Raw genomic sequence first — 18,566 nt, 5'->3', positions numbered from 1 at the left:
GTTCAATAGGTTTGAAGGCCTGAGAATACTCCTCTGTGGCTTGATGCTTTGCTCTGTACACCTTCAGCTCTGCCGGCCTCTGCCTCTGTGCCCATGGCTCCACCCTCTGGGCCCAAGGCTCTGCCCTTGGAGTCATTTTTCCTTTTTCTTGCCGGGCAGCATATGTTTGAAGCTGAGTAGCTCTGTCACCCCATTTCCTGCCTGTAGTATCCCAGAATTCCAACAGCTTTCCTTCCTTTCATCCTATCTCTATCCTCTTGCATCCAAGCTGGCAGTGTTTCTGCTGATACAACATTCTTATACACCTTGTGGGTCTCCCATGTATGACACAGGGATCCATGCCATCAGGTTAGAGGCTTCTGCACAGAGCTTTCCTGGATGACCCTCTCTATCCCCAGCTTGTGCTGTGAGGCTTGAATGCATCTGTGAGGCAGAGATCAAATCTCTTCCGATGAAGATTGTCCAGTTGCATCCTTGTCTTTCCTAACGGTGAGTCTCCCCACATTAGCATCTTCTGCAATCTGAACAGGCCGTGAGTTTCCCAATCACCAGTGCTGGTTCTTTTTTTGCTTAACAGTTCCTTCCACAGTTTACGTCTTTCCTCCTGCACTTTACCGTAAGGAACAGGTTAAAACCAGGTCACACCTTCCACACTTTGCTTTGAAATCTCCTCAGCTAAAGATCCAAGTTCATCACTTATAAGTTCTGCCTTCCACCCAACAGTGGAACACAGTTCAGCCACATTTTTTGCACTGTTTAATCGGGATCACCTTTCCTCCAGCTTCTGGCGATATGTGCCTCATTTCCTTCTAAGTCATCACCAGCAGCATCTTTAACATCCATATTTCTTCCAACAGCCTATTCAAGGCCATCTAGGCTTTTGCTATCATGCTTCTCAAAATTCTCCAGCCTCTGTCCGTTACCCAATTCCAAAACCAGTGCCATGCTTTTAAATATTTGTCACTCCTGGTAAAAATCTCTTCGTTAGTTTCCTGTGTCTGCCGTAACAAATGACCACAAACAGGTGGTCTAAAACAACAGAAGTGTATTCTCTCATACTTCTGGAGGCCAGAAGGCCAAAGTCAAGGTGTTGGCGTGGCCGCAGTTTCTGTGACGGCTCTAGAGGAGACCCTTCCTGCCCCTTCCAGCTCCTGGTGGCTGTCGGTGTTCCTCGGTTTGCGGCTGCGCCGTTCCAGTCTCTGCCCCATCGTCACGTGGCTTCTCCTGTGTATCTCTCTTCTGTCTCTTATAAGGACACTTGTCATTAGTTTTAGGTCCCACCCAGATAATCCAGGGTGATCTCATCGCGACATCCTTAACTTAATCACATCTGCAAAGACCCTATTTCCCAATAAGGCCACAGTCACGGGTCCCAGGGATTTAGATGTGAACATATCTTCCAGGGGCTACCGTTCAGTGCTTTCCCCTCAAGCTGCCCTGCAGTGGTTGATTGGTGTTTTGTAAAACCTCCACATCTTTTTGTTTTATGCGTGTTGTTTTATTTTTAAAAAAAATTTTTAAAAATATTTATTTAGGATGCACTGGGTCTTAGTTGCGGCAGGTGGGCTCCTTAGTTGTGGCATGTGGGCTCCTTAGTTGTGGCTCACCGGCTCCTTAGTTGCAGCTTGCCAGCTCTTTGGTTGTAGCTTGAGAGCTTCTTAGTTGCAGCAGGAGGGCTCCTTAGTTGTGGCTCACCGACCATAGTTGCGGCTTGCCAGCTCCTTAGTTGTGGCACTCAGGCTCCTTAGTTGTGGCATGTGAACTCTTAGTTGCGGCATGCATGTGGGATCTAGTTCCCTGACCAGGGATTGAACCCTAGCCCCCTGCATTGGGAGCATGGAGTCTTAACCACTGTACCACCAGGGAAGTCCCTATGCTTGTTTTAAAAAAATGTGCACAGTATTTTATAGTATAATTTAATTTATTTATAACTTTATAATCTAATATTATGAAGTATTTTAGGCACGTGTAACTTCTTTTTACTTAATGTTAAAACAAATACATCTTTCTATGACATTAATTTATAATATAATATTCTTTTATATGGTAATCATATCCTATTTAATCTCTTCCCATGGAACATTAGGTTTAGTTTTGTTTAGTTTTGTGGGGTTTTTTGGTATTGTAAACTGCTACATAGAAGAACTTTGTGGCTGGATCACTGTGTGTCTATGGCTATTGTTAGAAATAGAATTTCTGGGTCAAGTAGTATGCAAAATTTAAGCTCTAGCTACACCAGGGTGCCGTGTTTTCACCTATCAGATTGGTAAAAATCCAGAAACCCAGAATTTCTGGATTGCATTAGTGAACCAGTGGAAACCAGGCCAATGAAAATGTCTATCAGGCCTAATAAGAACACAGTGTGTGTGTGAGAGCCAAGGATGGCAGCCAGTGCCCTGAGGGAGGGCGGTTGCAGGGGTGCAGCGGGAGACCTCCCAGGTGTGGGGTCAGATGGTGCAGGCGAGGTGTCACTTTTTTTTAAAATTAATTATTTATTCATTTATTTATTTTTGGCTGCATTGGGTCTTTGTTGCTGTGATCGGGCTTTCTCTAGTTGGGGCCACTCTTTGTTGCTGTGCAAGGGCTTCTCATTGCAGTGGCTTCTCTTGTCGCGGAGCACGGGCTCTAGACGCACGGGCTTCAGTAGTTCTGACACACGGGCATAGCTGCTCTGCGGCATGTGGGATCTTCCCGGATCAAGGCTCAAACCCGTGCTCCCTGCATTGGCAGGCGGATTCTTAACCACTGTGCCACCAGGGAAGTCCCGAGGTGTCACTTTTTGTGTTAAAAGGGGGAAAACCAAAAATCATGTTTGTATTTACGTGACTTTCCACATAAAGAAATTTCGAGGGATAAAGAGGAAGCCGATCCTGAAAGTGATTTCCACACTGTGTGTGGGGTGGAGAGGGGCCAGTCTCTGGGGAGACTTTTCCCTGTGTGGCCCATGTTTGCATCCAGGGAATAGTTCCTATTCAAACACAATATTTTTTAAAAGTTCGTAAGGTGTTTGCTAGGTATTACAGCAGCGCCCGAAAGGGCTCGCTCCCTACACCTGCCCAGCACCCAGTGACAGGGTTTCAAACAGACAACAGAATCTCGCTGATCTGATAGAAAATCATGTGAGTGTCTGAAGGAGGCAATTATTAAGAGTCGGTGCGGCAGGACTTCCCTGGTGGCGCAGTGGTTAAGAATCCACCTGCCAACGCAGGGAGCACAGGCTCAAGCTCTGGTCCGCGAAGATCCCACATGCCACGGAGCAACTAGGCCCACGCGCCACAACTACTGAAGCCCGCACGCCACAACTACTGAACCCGTGCGCCTAGAGCCCGTGCTCCGCAACAAGAGAAGCCACCGCAATGAGAAGCCCGTGCACCGCAACCAAGAGTAGCCCCCGCTTGCCGCAACTAGAGAAAGCCTGCGCACAGCAACGAAGACCCAATGCAGCCAATAATTAATTAATTAATTAATTAATTTCAAAAAAAAGAGTCGGCGCAGGGCTGGCAGGGCTGGCGGGGCCAGCGGTGGGGTGTGGGGGTGGGTCAGAAGCGCAGTTCTAGCTCGGGGCACAGTGGTCCTGCGAGGTCGGACCTCTGCATTGGGCATGTGAGTCTCTCCATGGGTCTGGTTCTTGCTTTGTGCTTGTGGGGCTTTCTGAAGTTAAGTTCTGACTGATTTTTATTTAGCTTGTTCCGGAGTAGTTTCTATCCTGCACTGTGAATGAAGGTTTTTCCCACCCTCTTTTTCCAGCTCATTATTATTGGCCTGTAAGAAATCTCTTGGGTCTTTAGAAGGGTGCCGAAAGCCGGCCACTCTAGTGAGCACCTTTGTTGGCTCTGGTAGGTGGTCAGAGGCACTGGTTTAGGTGCCGAGGAGGTGCGGACTCTGAACGCTTGTCAGTGCTTGCATCCGGAGCCTAGGTTCTTTCCCCTCACATGCCCTGGGTCAGCCTCGCCCGCAGCTGAGCCCGGAGGCTTGCCCTGGCCGCCTGTGGGCGTGGCTTTGGGGGTGTCCCGGCCACCATGCTGAGCCTACAGCCCTGCTGCTCCTGCTCCCAGTAAGTCCTACCGGCGAGGCCCCTGGCGCGGTGCGGTGGCCGCTCAGATTTGGAGGGACGTCTGTTCTCATGTTAACAGTATACAGCCAGCCCTCCCCATCCACGGTTCTGCAACTGGGGATTTAAGTAATAGATCAAAAGTACTCTTGGGGTGGGACTTCCGTGCTGGTCCAGCGGTTAAGATTCTGTGCTCCCAATGTAGGGGGCCAGGGTTCGATCCCTGGTCAGGGAACTAGATTCCGCGTGCTGCAACTAAGACCCGGTGCAGCCAAGTAAATAAATAAATAAATGTTTTTTAAAAACAGAAGTACTATGGGGGGGGGATTCCAGAAAGTTCCAAAAAGCGAAACTTGAATTTGCTGTGGGTGCTCAAAGACAGCTATTTACATTTACACTGTATTTTTTAAAATAAATTTATTTATTTATTTTTGGCTGCGTTGTGTCTTTGTTGCTGCGCGGGCTTTCTCTAGTTGCGGTGAGAGGGCGCTATTCTTCGTTGTGGTGCACAGGTTTCTCATTGCGGTGGCTTCTCGTTGCAGAGCACGGGCTCTAGGTGCGTGGGCTTCAGTAGTTGTGGCATGCAGGCTCAGTAGTTGTGGCGCATGGGCTTCGTTGCTCCGTGGCATGTGGGATCTCCCCGGACCAGGGCTTGAACCCGTGTCCCCTGCATTGGCAGGTGGATTCACTGCACCACCAGGGAAGTCCCTGCACTGTGTTTACAACTATTTACATAGCATTTGCACTGTATTAGGTTATACGCAAATACTACTCCAGTTTTTTTTTTTTGCGATACGCGGGCCTCACACTGTTGTGGCCTCTCCCGTTGCGGAGCACAGGCTCCGGACGCGCAGGCTCAGCGGCCATGGCTTATGGGCCCAGCCACTCCACGGCATGTGGGATCTTCCCGGACCGGGGCACGAACCCGTGTCCCCTGCATCGGCAGGCAGACTTTCAACCACTGCGCCACCAGGGAAGCCCTACTCCAGTTTTTATAAGGGACTTGAGCATCCGAGGATTTTGGTGTTGGCTGGGGTCCTGGAATCAATCCCCCTCAGATACTGAGGGTGCCTGGACCTCCTTTCCCAGTTTACTGGGTCACTTTGTAAAAATCAGAAATATTGGTGAGTTTTTATCAAATGAGTTATCAGAAGTTTTGAGATCAATATACAGGTTTTCTCCTTCAATCTATTAATGAAGTAAACCTCTATTAATAACATTCCTGGGAAGTACCTCATCCTTGAACTGCAAGCATCCACTGCTTGGTTTCCCTGCGTGGACGCCTCTGACCAGGCCTGGGGTGCAGGGGTGCTGAGACAGGCGTCCCTGTGTGAGAGCACTGTCCCCACTGTCCCTGCTGGAGGAAACCGCAGAGGGGTCTGTGCAGCAGGACGACACAGGACAGGACAGGATCGGCAGCCTCTCTGTAGCCCTGAGATGGAGCAGGTGTGGCAGCGGGGCTGTGGCCGCTGAGTGCCTGGAGGTGGAGGGCAGCGAGGAGGCCCGGGCTGTCTCCAAGGGGAGGAGGGTGGCGGTGGAGACAGTGGGAAGAGGACAGGTTTGAGAGAGATGCGGGGGGGCAGAATGATGGGACCTCCTGATGGATGGAACATGGGGGTGGGACCCAGCATCCCTGCCCGAGGTCTCTGGCGGACACCTGGTAATGGTGCAGTTTTTGAACTGGGCTACAGGGAGAGAGAGCTGGATGGGGCCCAAATGGGGACCCTCTATGCCTCCTGGGCCATCACCAGGACCCCTGGGGCCCTGGCGGCACCCACCGCAGTGCTGTGGACCTGGCCTTGCGGGGTGGAGCCGCACAGGGTGGCTGGTCTAGCTGAGCTCCCGCCTTCGTCACCCAGTGGCTGCCCACGTGGAGGAGCGTTCTCCTCCTGCCCAGCCTGGTAGCTTCCCCAGGTCAGGGCCAATGCCAGGTGATGGCTGTGGGGTGAGGCCTGGTAGTGCAGGTGAGATGGCCCCCTGTTCCCACTGCAGGGAACAGGCACAGTCTGTAGCAGGGTCTCACTGGGTGATTATGGGGGACCCTGTGTGGAAGGTGTCTGCCGGCAGGGCCGACAGCTGTCACATGTCACCCCTGCACAGGATCACCTGCCCACCGGTCACTAGTGAGCCCCGGTAGGGCAGGCTGCCCAGGGCTGGGCACAGGCGTGAAGCTGGGGAGCCCTGGTGAGGAACGCGGACTGGAAGGCAGACCGGGCCTTGGGAGCAGTGGGGTGGTCTGAATGGCAGGGGGTGTGGCCTGGCGCTACACCTGCCAGGGTCTCAGGAGGCTTGTGAGGAGGGGATGCTTTGTCCCAGATAGAGGGGCTGGGAAGGAGGGGGCCTGGCTGTGGCGTAGGGCCTCAGCTTGGGTTGCAGGAACCGCAGGGGTGTAAGCTGCCTCCTGGAATTTGCAGTAAAGCTTCAGGAGCGTTCGGCCTTGCGCATGATGCGAGTCCCTGGTGCAGGCAACCTGACAGGACCCCGGCTGGGCGTGGGGAAGCCGTGCCAGGTCAGACAGCCTGCTTTCTTGAGGACCCTGGGACTAGATCTCCTGGGCAGCGAGACCGTGAAAGCTGAGGACCGTCGGGAGGGCCAGGCCCATTGCATCTCACCCACCAGAGCCACGCTTCCCCCATCTCTTGCCCCCAGGCCCTTGCCAGCCGCAGTCCGAGGGGCCTCCCTGGCCCAGGGGAACCCCGCCTACAGCTCTGTGTCCAGGCGCCCTCCACGCAGACGTTCTCTGGGGTTGGCCAGACGCCTCTTCTCTTGTCCTGGGGCCTTCGTCTGTGCGTCCGCCTCCTTTGCTGGCTCGCTGCAGCCTATCTTTCCACGGCCCCACCTTCGCTGCCCCTTCCTCTGGGAAGAAACCAAGGAATGGGCTCAGTGTGTCCCATGGACTCTATCCAGGGGCCATGGCCACAGCCCGCTTCCCAGGCCACACCACGTGGCTGCCGTTTGGGGCGGACTGGGCAGGGGCAGGCCGCAGGCCTCTGCACTGGGCCTTCTGGCTGCCACCCCTTCTCTGCGAGCCCTTGTTTGCAAGTGGCTGTAGGTGACTGCAGTGGCCACTCTCGGGTGGGCAGCGTGACATGAGGGGGCAGTTAAGGGCCTGGGACATGCCTTCTCTGTCCCCATGGTTCTGAACAGTTAGGAAAAGCCACCTAATTGCGCCTGATCCTTGTGTTACCCCATTACTTGCTTTCTGCCCTCATCTTTTCAGTAGCTTCAAATTATAATCTTATAAAATTCAATTGTACGCAGTTTTTTTGTTTTTTTGGCCATGCCGTGTGGCTTGTAGGATCTTGGTTCCCCAACCAGGGATTGAACCCTGGCCCACAGCAGTGAAAGCGCTGAGTCCTAATCACTGGACTGCCAGGGAACTCTCAATTACACGCAGTTTTAAAACTAGAACCAGCACTAATTTTGTGTGTGGGTGAGTTTTCCTACAGTTTTTAGTTCTGTTTAAGTATCTATCAGTTTCATTTGAGATTTAGTTAGGAAGTACTCTTCAGTTACAGTTTGGATTTAGGTTCATCTGGACGTGGCTAATAAAAAAGGAATAGGAATTTAGGTGTAAGGAATCACAAAATCCTCTATTAATTTCTCGTATTCCTGTTTACCCCAGGTCTGCTGCTGTTTTTTCCTGAGACCTGCCTGTGCCCCGGACTGGCTGAGTCCTGAGGGGGCAGGGATGGGGTGGTGGGGGACCCTAGAACGTCAGGCCTTGAGCCAGTCCAGGGCCACACCCGCTTCTTCTCTCATCAGCCAGTACCTGCGGGCACCGCCGGCTTCACAGCTCTGCCATCATCACGCGCTCCCCTCAGTCCTGACCCGACGCACGGTGGGCCTGCCCGCAGGAAGAGTGGTCGCCTAAAGGCAGTGGCCTGGCTGGGCAAGGTGTGGGCCCCAAGGGGCCAGGAGGGGCCTGGGGGTGAGGATGGAGGAAGAATCTGGATGTGGGCCTGGCAGGAGACTGAGGCTGTGTCTGTCCCCCACAGCCCAGCACAGAGGACCAGGGTGGGGCAGGAGGGCCCAATCCTGCGGCTTACACTGAAGCCGCCCGCGCATGTGTGCCCACGCCCGAGGTGTGGGCAAGGCTTGCGCGTTTGTTTACAGCTTCCTGCGGCACCGTGAGGGGGGCACCGTGAGGGGGGCACCGTGAGGGGGCACCGTGAGGGGGCACCGTGGGGGGCACCGTGGGGGGGGCACCGTGAGGGGGCACCGTGGGGGGGCACCGTGGGGGGCACCGTGAGGGGGCACCGTGGGGGGCACCGTGGGGGCGCCGTGTGGGGGACCGTGAGGGGGGACCGTGGGGGGCACCGTGGGGGGGGGCGCCGTGAGGGGGGCACCGTGAGGGGGGCACCGTGGGGGGGCACCGTGGGGGGCTCCGTGGGGGGGGCACCGTGGGGGGCTCCGTGGGGGGGCACCGTGAGGGGGGACCGTGGGGGGGGCACCGTGAGGGGGGCACCGTGGGGGGGCGCCGTGAGGGGGCGCCGTGAGGGGCACCGTGGGGGGGCACCGTGGGGGGCACCGTGGGGGGCGGAGCTGACCCACCCCCGCAGTGCCAGCGCTGTCATTCTCCCCAGGGGGCAGGCAGTGCCAGCCAGTGTCCAGGAGGCTGATCCTGTCAGCCATAGGGTGGTGGTGCAAGCAGACTGCTGAGCCGGACAGCTGGTGGCAGGTGGACAGACTGGAAGGTGGAGCCACCAGGACCTGTGGGGCTGACCCATAGGGGTGAGGACCCTAGGAGGTTGGCCTGAGCTGCTGGGTGGTAGATGGTGGTACATCCGCAGAGCCGGGAAGACAGGAACTTCCCAAGACAAGCTTTGTGGGTCTTTGCTGAGTTGGAGAGGCAGAGGCTGAATGTGTCACCTTGGGAGTCAGAGTGTCACAGGACCGGGTGAGGTGACCCAGAGGTGCATGTGGGTGGAGGAGGGCCCCCAGCTGAGGGGAGAAGGCAGAGGGCATGGAAGGGCGGGGGGGAGTGAATGGTGGTGATGAAGGAGCCTCCAGCCTCTGCCCCGGTAGGATCTACCTTCTCTCCTCACCCAGGGTGCTGGCTGGGGAGTTCGCCAGGAGGTCCAGACCGGTGGGTGTCTCCTGCAGGGAGTGAGTGGCCATGACTTCGAGGCCAGGAAAGCCACGTGCAGGAGCGGCTAGGAGGGCACTCTGAGGGTGGCCAGCAGCGGAGGACCGGGGACTGGGGGGTGGCGTGGGCCGTCCAAGCACGCCTGGATCCAGCCTGATGGCCTGGCAGTCCGGCTGGAGTTACCTGGGTCAGGTGACCGGGAGCATGGGTCTGGAAGGGTGGGGGCGGTGTAGACGGGAGCAAGCTCCGGCTGGCCTTGCACTGCGCATTGATTAGTTGAGGCTCCGCCCCGGCTGGCAAGGCCCGCCCCGCGCCTCCCGGCTCCTCCCCCAGGCTGCGGCTCTGGCCTGGGCAGTGCAGTGCGGGGCTGGACTCTGCGTGGCGGCCCGCGCCGCCCTCAGCCCCGGCGGAGACATGGACCCCTCGAGAGCCATCCAGCATGAGATCAGCTCCCTCAAAGGTGCGGGCCGGGAATGGGGACCGAGCCGGGGGGTGGGGAGTGTGGACCAGGCAGTGACCTCTGGCTGGGTGCAGCCCCCACAGGGCAGCGGTCGGGGTCTGCCGCCTTGGGGGGCAGCTTTGTGGGTGGGGAGCCGGAGCCGCAGGAGACCCCATGTCCGTGTCCTGCCGGGCCTCCACCTGGTGCGAGGTCCGCCTGGAGCTGGCGGGGGTGACTCCAGCCGCAGCCCCGCAGCCCTGCAGCCCTGCAACCTTGCAGCGAGTGTCGGGGGCGGGGCGGGCTACTGCGGCGGCGGGGGCGGGGCGGAGGTGGGAGCCGGCCTCCGCCACCTCTCGGATCCACACTTTCTCTCCTCCCTAACTCTGCCGAATCCCCGCCCCGCTTGTCGGCCTGCCCCCCAGCGTCGAAGGGGACAGGAGGGCCTCGGGGATCGATCACTGGAGGGGGAGGCGCCAGGCGGGCTGGCCCCGGGCAAGTCCATACTGCGGTTCTTTGTTCCGGAATAAGGGGGGGGGTGCTGGGGGCTGCCCAAGGACCCCGACTGGTTGCCCTGGAGATCCGGAGGGGCCTGGAGTGGGGTGGAGGGGGCCGCCCTGTCTGTCCGCCCCGGTCCTTCCTGTGCTGAATCAGCAACTGCGGCTGCGGTTCCCGCAGCGTGGGGGCAGGGCAGAAAGGGGTGTTCTCCCAGCCCTGGGGGGCGCGGGGGTTGGGGGATGGGGTAGAGGGAGGCGTGCCGAGGCCGGCACCGCGGGCCAGACCGGGACGTTCCAGGCTCCTGCCTGCTCCTCCCCTCAACCCCCGAGGGCGGGGCTGGTGGGAGGGAGGGGGATTCCCCTTCGTGCCCCGCCCCCTCCTTTCTTCAGCGTCCCAAACTGTTGCCCTCTCCTGCGGGGATGGCGTGGGTTGTGACGGGGCTGAGGGGCTCGGCCAAAGACCCGTGCAAGTCTGTGTGGGAGGAGGAGAGACCTTAGGTCTGGGGGCCTTGGGTGTGGCTTGGAATCATTTTGGGAGGGGGGCATGCTGTGGGGTCGGTTTGGTAGGAGGCTTGGGGGTTGGGGAATTAGGTCGATTAGGTCGGGGAATCAAACCAGGGAAATGTGCGGTGGACGTATGGGGTGGTTAGGAGGGAGAGGAGGTCAGAGTGGGGCTGTGGGTTGGGCAGGGGAGTGCGCGGGAGATGGGGTGGGGCAGGGGGAGCGCAGGAGGTCCGGGGGAGGGCTGAGGGTCAGGCCAGGAGTGGGTCTTCCGTGGGCACAGGGCCGGGCCGGGCCACTGGCCTGAGTGCTGGCCTGAAACCACAGCTGGTGTTGGTTCCCGAAGCCACAGCCCTGGTGCCCGGCAGGGTCCGCAGGCGCCAATAGGCTGAGGGGGCGTGGCTGTTGCCTACTCCAGCGCCTGCTGGGCGTCCTCCCCGAGCCGGCGCCCCGCCCTCCCCGGCCGGTGTCCCGCGGGGCTGGCCCCCTTCCCGCCGGCGGAGGGAGAGCGGCGCCGCAGAGCTGGCGGGCCGGGCTGTGGGAACAGTTGGCTGTGCCTGCAGTTTCCTCTGCCACAACTCGTGTGTGTGTGTGTGTGTGTGTGTGTGTGTGTGTGTGTGTGTGTGTGTGTGTGTGTGTGTGTGTGTGTGTGTGTGTGTGTGTGTGTGTGTGTGTGTGTGTGTGTGTGTGTGTGTGTGTGTGTGTGTCTCTCCCCGGCTCTGCGCTGCCATGGCAACGGCCTCATAAACCCGCCCCACGCGCCGCCTGTTGGCTGCCTGCCCGCCCGAGCCTCCCACCTCGGGATCCCCCCCCTTCCGCCCTATTTATAAACAGTACCCGAGTTAGCAGTGCTGGGAATGGGTGTGTCCGCTTGGGGGAGGGGAGAAAGCGTGGGTCCAGGTGTGAGTGGTGTAGCGCCCAGTGGGAGAGCGGGGCGTTGGGTGGAATGGGGAGGCGCGGGATGTCCGTGGCTGGAGCCTCAGCTCTGAGGGCCTAGGGGTGACCGCTGGGCGTGGCCGGGCCAAGCTGCAGGGTGTTCGCGTGGAGCACACAGCCCCTTCCTGCCCCCCGCTGCTGGTCCCCCTTTCACTGGGGCCCCCGACCCTCTTCTAGCCTGGTGCTACTCTCCCCTCATCTGTCCAGCTGGCTCAAAGGAGGCACTCAGGCTGCCCAGGGTGGGGTGTCTCCTGGCGGCAGGGGCTCTGGGCTGCGGGTGGCTTTGGGTCCCTGTGGCAGCTGAGAGCTTCTGGCCTCCAACAGCTGGCCTGGGGCCGTGGTGGATGGAGGCCACTCAGAGCCCCTACCCTGTGCACTGCGCACAGTGCTTGGACTCTCAGCCGACTCCCTGTTCCTGGCCCGCCCTTGATCTGGCCTGGCATGGCGAGTGTTAAAGAGGGTGGCCGCTGTCTGGGTCTGACATTTGGAGCTGGGGGCTCTGTCCCTTTGCCTGCTTGATGGACAGCAGCCAGTGGTGCCTGCAGCCTGTCCATGTGCAGCAGCAGCTGCCCCTGCCATTCCCCTCAGACCTCTGCCCCCCCAAGACCGCAGCTCTTCCCTCAGCCCTTGAGTCAGTCCCCCCAAGACCTCAGCTCTCCTCCCTTAGACCTAGAGGACGCCCTGCCCAGACGGCCCAGCCCTCATCTTCAGGCCCTTGTGAATCCCTGAGGCTCCGAGACCACAACCCTGAGTTGGGTCCTGGGCCTGAGGACCCTCCTGCCCTCTCGGCTCCCGCTTCCCTTCTGCTAGCCTTTTAGATTCTGGGTCCACAGCCACTCCCGTCCACCCTCCCCCTAATCTTAGGAACCCTGAAGGAAGTGTTTAGAAACTGATGTAATTTCTGACGTGGAGCCGCGGGCCTGGGAGGGGAGGGGGCCTGCCTTGGGGATGGCCGCTGCTGCGAGGTGCCCCCCACTCGCGAGGGGCCCTGTTAGCTGAGGGTGGGAGGGGCCGCCCTTGCTGCTGAGTCAGAGGGGGCCGGCCTGGGCGTCCTGAAGGGCGGGCAGGCGGGAGGCTCGCGCAAGCGGTGGGCAGGCCGCAGTGCCGGCAGGAATCGCACAGAGCCAGAGAGCCAGGCGCCGCGAGCCACAAGCCCGGAGCCCGCGCCCTCGAGCTCAGCGCCACGGCCTGCCTGCCCCTCGGGCCCCGGTTGCACCTTGTGCCGAGGGCGTCTCCTGGACCTCCTCCCTGTGCCCCGCCCGCCGCCCTTGACTCGCCAGCGCCCTCGGCTCACCGGCTCCGGCAGCCATGGTGGCCGGCATGCTCATGCCGCTGGACCAGCTGCGGACCATTTACGAGGTGCTCTTCCGCGAGGGTGTGATGGTGGCCAAGAAGGACCGGCGGCCCCGCAGCCTGCATCCCCACGTGCCCGGTGTCACCAACCTGCAGGTCACGCGCGCTATGGCCTCCCTGCGGGCGCGGGGCCTGGTGCGGGAGACCTTCGCCTGGCGCCACTTTTACTGGTACCTCACCAACGAGGGCATTGCCCACCTGCGCCAGTACCTGCACCTGCCGCCGGAGATCGTGCCCGCCTCTTTGCAGCGGGTGCGCCGCCCTGTCGCCATGGTGATGCCTGCCCGCCGCACCCCCCACGTGCAGGCCGTGCAGGGTCCCCTGGGCTGCCCGCCCAAGCGGGGGCCGCTGCCAGCCGAGGACCCTACCCGTGAGGAGCGGTGGGTCTACCGTCGGAAGGAGCCTGAGGAGGGGGCACCTGAGCCCCCTGTGGTGCCCGCCGCCACCCCAGGGACCCTGGCGAGGCCTGGCCCGGAGCCTGCCCCAGCCGCAGGTAGCTGTGTCCTGGCCCCAGGGTGGGGGATGGGAGGGGGTGCTGGGGCCTGGGCCTGGTGGGCTGGGGTGGGCAGCCAGTGTGCAAAAGCTTTGCTCCCGCCAGCAGGTGGCGCCGTTTCTGCCTGCGCGCTCTGGTCAGTGGACCCACAGAACTCCTCCTGGCTTGAGGACCTTGGGGTGGGTAGGCCAAGGAGGGGCCGGTGGGTTACTGCCAGCCCATCCCCAGGCACACCCCGGAGCTAGGGGTGGGGCTTGTGGTTCTTGGACTGGCAGGACCAGCTGTTAACACAGCCCTGGCCGGCACCCTCGGCCCTCTCCCCAGCGTTGCCCTTGTCCTGTGCCCTGCTCGCCCCCACCCCACCCCCGCGACTTGTCCACCCTGAGGCCCTCTCTGCAGGAGGTGGGGGCATGCAGAGGAGGTGCTGGGATGGGACAGCGGTGTAGCTTCTCTCCAACAGTGTGGGTGACTACCTGACCTTTCTGAGCCTTGAGTTTGTCCAGTCGGGGTGACACCTGCCCCCATGGTTGTGTGGCACAGATGTGATACTGTGCCTGGCTGCTTGGTCGGCTTGGGGTTGGTGATGGCCTAGCGGGCAGCCCTGGGTTGGGGCGAGAAGAGCAGACCCTAGGTAGGAACATCTGCCGCTGGGCCTGAGGCCGAGGCATGGCGGGTGCAGGGCCCAGCCTGGGGTCCAGGCAGATCCTTCCCAGCTGGAGCCAGGTCTCAGAGGATGGAACAGGTCCTCTTGTCCCAGAGGTGGCCTCAAGCCCTTGCTGTGTCCCTGCTCTGTGGCATCCCTCTGTCCCTAAGCACCTGTGCTGCAGGACCCAGGTGGGCAGAGGGTCCCGTGCAGCTCGAGGCTTACACATGCGCTTCTGGAACCCGTTGGCCTTGGCGTTGAGGTGGGGCAGCCCGCACCTGCTTCCGTCTGTGTGTCTCACTACCTGGGGAGGAATTTGGTTTCTGAGGGGGGGGCGGGGGGCCTGGGGCGAGGCTAGCAGGGTGGGTAGGAGTCTGCCAGGTAAATGAACGTGGTCTGGGGACCCAGGTGCAGGCCCAGGTGCCGAGCGGAAGCGCCGGCCCTGGCCTGGTCCGGGTTTGACCCGCGAACTTGGGCCTAGGTGTGGGAGCCCATCCGGGAGGATCAGTGAGGCTGTAGGCAGAGGGGCAGCCTCGGGCTCACCACACGGCCTCTCCAGCTCCTGTCGACGGGGCGACAGTGACACCCACAGAGAGTCAGTAGTGCTTCGCTGGGCGCTTGGTCAGCTGCGACCAAGCACCCGGGGGCCGGCTCTCGGCCTGGGCCTTCTCGCCCAGCCTTCGCCTCGCTGCTGCCCCTACCCTGCGCAGTGGCTGGTGGACAAGCCTCCTCCCCCTTCTTGGGTCAGGGGTGTGGTGAGTGCAAGCCTCTCCCTCCCCTTCGCTCCTTCCTTCCTTGTCTGTGGCCTCGGTGGGCTGGGCAGGGTGGCTGGGCGGGCAGTTGGCCGTGGGCCAGGAGGGGGGACTGGGTGTGGCTGCAGTGGGCAGAGCGGGGGTGGGGGGACCCCCCAGCCCTGACTGAGGTGACTCAGTCTTCCCTTCCCAGCCGCAGTCGCCGGTGGCAGCTCAGAGTTTCCAACAGGAAATGAACTCCAGCTCCAGGATGAGTCAGGGCCGGCGGGTGTGGGCTTCCCTTCCCCTTGGTCCCTCAGGCCTAGCACAGGATCTGAGTGCCACTCTGGGTACAGGAGAACGCCTAGGGCGCCTTGGGTGCTGGATGTGGCACAGGGCTACATCCCCGTCTGCAGGGGTTGTGATGCTCCACACTCCGGCTAGGAAGGTTCTGATGACATTTAGAACCATCGACTTCCCAGAGTTTTAAAAATTATCAAGTGATGAGCCACACAGCCGCCTTCTTCCTCACAGCCTCGCCCTCCAGTCAGCTTGCAGAAGGACCAGGTCAACAGCCCATGGGGCGAGCCGCCCTGCTCACCAGAGTGGCCTCGGTCAGGTGGGCTGCCTGTGCACGTCCAGCCCCGGCTGGGGAGTGACGGACGCTGCGGGGCAGTCAGCTGTGCCTGCCGCGCCACGGTCCCCACGTGAGGCCCCCGCCCACCTGTGCCCTGCTGGTCTGCTCGTCTGAGTGGGAAGGTGTCCACTCGCTTGTTCAGCCACCTACCAGCCAGACCCAGGCCGAGTCCCGGGCCGGGAGCCCCCAGCATCTGGGGATGGGCTGGATGAAGAGCTAGCAGGGAGGGCCCCTGTGCGGAGTTGCCCTGAGCTGAGCCCTGACGGATGAGGACCGCGCTTGGCCCAAGAGCCGCCTGGCAGAAGGAGGGACAGAGGGGGGCCGGGTGGCAGGAGGGCGAGGAATCGGGGGTTCCTTCGTGTGACAGAAAACTCGGGGAGTGCGTTCTTATATATGAATTTCATTTACGTTTCAAGTGGTAATGCTCGGCATGGCTTAAAATTCAGAGTGGACTGAAACTTCTGTAGAGAAGAGGTACCATCTGAACGCTCTCAGCACCTGTGCTCCAACAGCGTCTTACATGGCAGACGCAGGTGGCCTTCAGGGTCTTGCTTCTTCTGACCCCACTGTGCACCTGGCTTTCCCACGTGGCTTGTCCCCCAAGCAGGGGACACAGAGTCAGCACACAGAGCTGCCGGGCTCCTTTTCACGGCGCGTGGCGCCCCAGCCAGCCCTCCGTGAGTCTCCAGCTTTGTGTCTGGGCTGTGTTCGGAGAAATCTGCAGAACTCTGGCAGGTTTTCTAAGCAGGGTACGGCAGGATTAGATTTGTCTTTTTTTTTTTTTTGCTGTACGCGGGCCTCTCACTGTTGTGGTCTCTCCCGTTGCGGAGCACAGGCTCCGGACGCGCAGGCTCAGCGGCCGTGGCTCACGGGCCCAGGCGCTCCGCGGCATGTGGGATCTTCCCGGACCGGGGCACGAACCCGTGTCCCCTGCATCGGCAGGCGGACTCTCAACCACTGCGCCACCAGGAAAGCCCCCTAGATTTGTCTTTTACTGGGTCCTGCGGTGGCTGGGCAGGCCAGCGCCCGGGGAGGGGAGGAGCGCAGAGGCTGGGACTCAGTGAAGAGATGTCACCTTTGTCAGGGCTGGAGGCTGCGGTGGCTGCACCTGAGCTGGTCTGGGGGATACGGCAGGGAGGGGTCCAGGAGCGGCCGGGGAGGTGCAGGCTGGTGGGGCCTGTGCAGCAAGGGGGAGGCTGCGGGGTGGGCCCGGGTGGGCCAGGCAGGCACAGGAGGGAGACCGGTGGCCCCTCCGGCTCTGCCGGAGGGCTCAGGGATTGCAGGCAGGCTGGTCCGACCTGTTGATCCGCTGAGCTTCGGCTCTGCTGGGCTTGCTGACTAAGGGGTGGCCGTGAGGAGGAGCCACGGCTCCCAGGGCTGGGTGGGGAGGCCAGGGCTCCAGCGAGCCTGCCCTCCGCCTCCCATCCTTTCCCTCCTTCCTGCCTTCCCTTCCTTTCCTCTCTGCCGGCTCTTGGAGCGGCCTGGCCCCTGTTCGGCAGCCATGGACAGGTACAGCATGGAGGAGCTGATTCAGCTGGGCCAAGGTAGGGCAGGGCTGGGGGGGCGCTGCAGGCCTTTGGGAGGGAGGGGCCCTGGAGGGGCAGGACTTGGGACTCGGGGATGAGCACGGCTCCCTCTCAGAGGTGCCCGGGGGTGTGTGGTGTGGGATGGAGGCTCTGGGAGCTGCAGGCCCTGCCCCAGGTCCCTGGGGGGGCGGGGGGTGCTGCCCGCCACCCTCGAGGGAGGGACACCCTTGCCTCTGGGAGCTGGTTCTCCCCCGGCTATTGACTCCTCTGAGGAGCCCGGTCCCAGTCGCAGCCTCCAGAGCTGGCTGCTGCAGGCCACTCTGCGTCAGCAGTGGGTTTCTGAAGCTCGGGGTTGATGGGCAGGAGGCTCGGGTGGCCTGGCCCTCCACACCTCCACCCCTCCGGCCCTCTCCTCGTTGCCCCTGGCCTCTCCACGTGGACCAGGGGGCCTCCACCCCGGCGGCCAGAGGCCAAATGTGGTTTGCTGTGCTTTGCTGCAGGCTGACCACACACTCCAGGCAGACCGCCGGGGCTGACATCACAGCCTTGTGTGACCGAGGGTGAGCCCCTCACCCTTTCTGTGCCTCGGTTTCCTCATTTGTACGATGCAGTAATACACGGGGCTTACTCCGTAGCTTTCTCTGAGGGTTGGAATAGAATGGTGCTGGGCACAGGGGCGGCGCTACAAGACGGGGTGCAAACCCCTGTGCTCTGTCTGCTCGGGCCTGAGGGGTCCAGGCTGCTGGGAGGAGAGAGGAAGGACCGTGACCCCCACGTCCTGTCTCCCGAGCGCACTGAGGCCTGGGTCAGTCCAGGATGTGATGTGCGCCGGTACCTCGGCCCCAAGCGTTCTGCAGACCCGCCGCTGCTGGGGTCTGGGTGGGGTCAGCGTAGACACTGGGACTGTCCTGGGGTGGGGAGGCACGGCCCGAGCTGGGGGGCGGGCGCTCACGTGGCCCAGCCCGATTTGACCCAAGATGTCACCTTGGGGAGGCTATCCGGTCCCTCTGGGCCAGGTGTTGCGTCCTGTGACTTGTGCAGGGGGGTGGGGGGAGCCCTTGCCTGTGTGGCCTTTCCGAGTGCTCCCCCACTGCTGTCCCTACCCCACGAGGCAGGCAGGGCAGGGCTGTGCCCCATTCAAGGGGGACGTGAGCCCCCGAGGCCCACGTGCTGGTGCTCGGCCTGTTCCAGGAGGCTTCTTATTATTAGAATCACCCATGGGAGCCTGGGGGTAGCGTCAGGGGGTGGGGTGGCGCCGCCGAGTCAGCCTGGGCTCCAGCGAGGCTCTGGGCCCAGGTGCCCTCGCTCTGCACGTCATGTTCTAAGTCTGGACGCATGACGGGCCTCGCTGGCCCTCCCTGGATATTTATATCCCCGGGCCCCCTGCCCACCCCTCCCCTCCCCCACGGACACCGGCACTGCTGCTGTGAGCAGCACCACCGCCACTGCCGGGCTCACTGCTCCCTCCGAGGGGTCTGTGACCCTCCCCACACCCCGCACCCACTCCCTGTCGGACCCGTGGGCTCCCACCACTGTCCCCAATGAAGATTGTGCCGGGTAGGTGGGGCAGCCGCGGGTGGGAGGCTCTGTCCTTACCTCTGTGCGCGGTCTGCTCTCCAGGCCGGCACCTGGGCCCCTCCCCCACACCCTGTTTGTTGTCCTGTGGAGGGGTA

General features: G+C 61.1%; 1 protein-coding gene across 12 annotated transcripts in view; it reads left to right on the top strand.

Moving 5' to 3' along the window:
* The window catches only part of PLEC (plectin), a 59,838-nt gene that overhangs the window by 11,779 nt on the left and 29,493 nt on the right, over positions 1 to 18,566 (top strand). For 2 of the 12 annotated variants that reach the window (XM_060116461.1, XM_060116460.1), the window contains exon 1: positions 12,596 to 13,356. The exons of 8 other annotated variants lie outside the window; for them this stretch is intronic. In XM_060116461.1, the coding sequence (XP_059972444.1) occupies positions 12,819 to 13,356 (538 nt within the window). In that variant the 5' untranslated portion in view covers positions 12,596 to 12,818. Of the gene's footprint in view, positions 1 to 12,595; positions 13,357 to 16,804; positions 16,912 to 18,566 lie in introns of those variants that run through there. 2 more of the 12 variants (XM_060116476.1, XM_060116475.1) reach the window with 1 other exon arrangement.

Source organism: Mesoplodon densirostris, chromosome 13, assembly GCF_025265405.1.
Source record: "Mesoplodon densirostris isolate mMesDen1 chromosome 13, mMesDen1 primary haplotype, whole genome shotgun sequence".
NCBI lineage: Eukaryota > Metazoa > Chordata > Mammalia > Artiodactyla > Ziphiidae > Mesoplodon > Mesoplodon densirostris.
The sequence above is the reverse complement of the archived record's forward strand: the minus strand, read 5'-3'. Positions and strand labels throughout refer to the sequence as shown.